The sequence below is a fragment of the Echinops telfairi genome, unplaced genomic scaffold (assembly GCF_000313985.2).
Source record: "Echinops telfairi isolate 266 unplaced genomic scaffold, ASM31398v2 ScPeMD7_8;HRSCAF=38, whole genome shotgun sequence".
In the NCBI taxonomy this organism is placed as follows: Eukaryota; Metazoa; Chordata; class Mammalia; order Afrosoricida; family Tenrecidae; genus Echinops; species Echinops telfairi.
The window spans coordinates 10,494,072-10,495,917 of record NW_022103905.1 but is presented as its reverse complement, the minus strand read 5'-3'; the positions used below and the strand labels follow the sequence as shown (position 1 = coordinate 10,495,917).

The 1,846-nt window shown below is 42.4% G+C and overlaps 1 protein-coding gene across 1 annotated transcript in view; it reads left to right on the top strand.

Moving 5' to 3' along the window:
- Window positions 1–1,846, top strand: part of MYO5C (myosin VC) — a 103,203-nt gene that overhangs the window by 91,508 nt on the left and 9,849 nt on the right. Inside the window, exon 37 of the mRNA XM_045286468.1 lies at window positions 154–243. Coding sequence (XP_045142403.1) covers window positions 154–243 — 90 coding nt within the window. The remainder of the gene's footprint in view (window positions 1–153; window positions 244–1,846) is intronic.

Sequence of the window (1,846 nt, the reverse complement as noted above, 5' to 3'; positions counted from 1 at the left end):
TCCTTGTAGTATGAATGTAATAGAAGCTTTAGTGAATAAAAGAAAATTTTATCTTCATCAAAAGCCACCAGTTGGCTAGAGGAACCATCGTCAGCTCACCAAGTCCAATGTTATCTGTTTGTGAGTGTGTTTCTTTGTTTGTTTGTTTTTAAGGAACATTTAGAAGACTTTGAAATGCTGTCCTTCTGGCTCTCCAATACTTGCCATTTCCTCAATTGTCTGAAGCAGTACAGTGGAGAAGAGGTAGGGACGATTTCCTGCTTTGTGTTTTGTGCCGACTGCTGGCCTAGTACCTCCTTGGGAACCAGTGCCCACCACAGGGACTAGGAGTCAGTTCACCCAACTCCAGGACAGCCTCCTGATTCTTAAGTGGCTTTCTGACTTTCTCCCCAAGAGGACAGCGGGGTATGCACCGGAGGCTGGAGGCCTCTAGCAAATGCCTTCCAAAGCAGGGCAGTAGTGACAATGCCAATGTGTGTCCAGATCACAGGGGCTCCATCAGAACCCTGTACAGAGAGCAGTTCTGAAGAAGCAGGCAGGCTGCACTAAAGATTATATTTTAGAATCAGAACTTTACAACCAAGAGGAAATTTTAAACTCATCAAATCTACCTCACCCAACCCCAGCCCCCTTGATTTCCTCCTCAGCTGAGGAAACTGAGGCCACATTTTCTTTATCCCTACTGCCCTGCTTCCAGTTGAACAGGGGAGTGGCACAATGATGTAAAATAAGAAAATAATCTTTAGGGCTTTTGCTGCTCACCAGTGTATACTCCCACCAGTAGAGGGGAAGTTGCCCAGCGTCTGGAACCTTCCACAACCCTGGGTATTTATAGCCGTCTTCACGTTCCACAACCTTGTGTGTGTGAAATGTTGAGTGAACTCCTATGTGCTCATGAGATCAGGTATCATTTGATATGCTTATTGGTCATTTGCCTTTTCTTTTAAGTTGTCTAGTGAGAGCTTCTCCTTTTTTCTGTAGGGTGAGATGGTTTCTTTGTCTTCCTTACTGATGTGTAGATCTCTTATTGATTTGCCCGGGGTGGGGGTGGGGGTGGCGGGGCACTGTCAGGTAAGCATTGGACTCCTAACGCAAGGTCATCAGTTTGAAGCCAACAGCCCCTCGGAGGGAGAACGATGAGACTAGCCGCTCCAGTGAGGATTGACAGCCTCAGAACCCTAAATAAGGTCTCGACAAGCCACGGTTGGGCTTGATGGCCGTAGGATATGGATTTGTAGGAAATTATGGCTTGTCTTCATTTTCCTTGTGGAGCCCTTTGTCATAAACCTTTTAAAATGTTGATGCACTTAAATATTGGATGTGCTGATTTTGCTATGCAAAAGTGTATTGATATTCTTCTTTCAGGGGTTGCATTTTTGTGTGTGATGAAAGAACTTCCCTGCTCTGTGAGACCATAAAAATCATATCTTCTGAACTTATGGAGCTCAGATTTAGATTTGACAAATTATATTTTAATACATCCCAAATTTTTGTGATTATGTCTTAAATTGATACAGGGTTACTATTAAAATATGAGGTTATTATTTAAGATAAATTTTTCCCATGTGGATTGCCATTTGTCCCAATAAAAGGTGAATAAAATATAAGAGCACTCATTATAATACTGTGGAACAAAAGGGGAAAGTAAAGACAAATAATCTCTACCTAAAGGGAGTATTCAAGATGATAATACATATGCATAGTATCTGCGAGGGGGCAATGCAAGGGGCGGCTACTCAACGCCATTTATTTCATGGTTGCTCCTTTGCCCCTTCAGCTATGTGTAGAATGAATTTGTGTGTCCATAACTGTAATTTTAAATTCCATTATTTCTCTGACTCTCTTT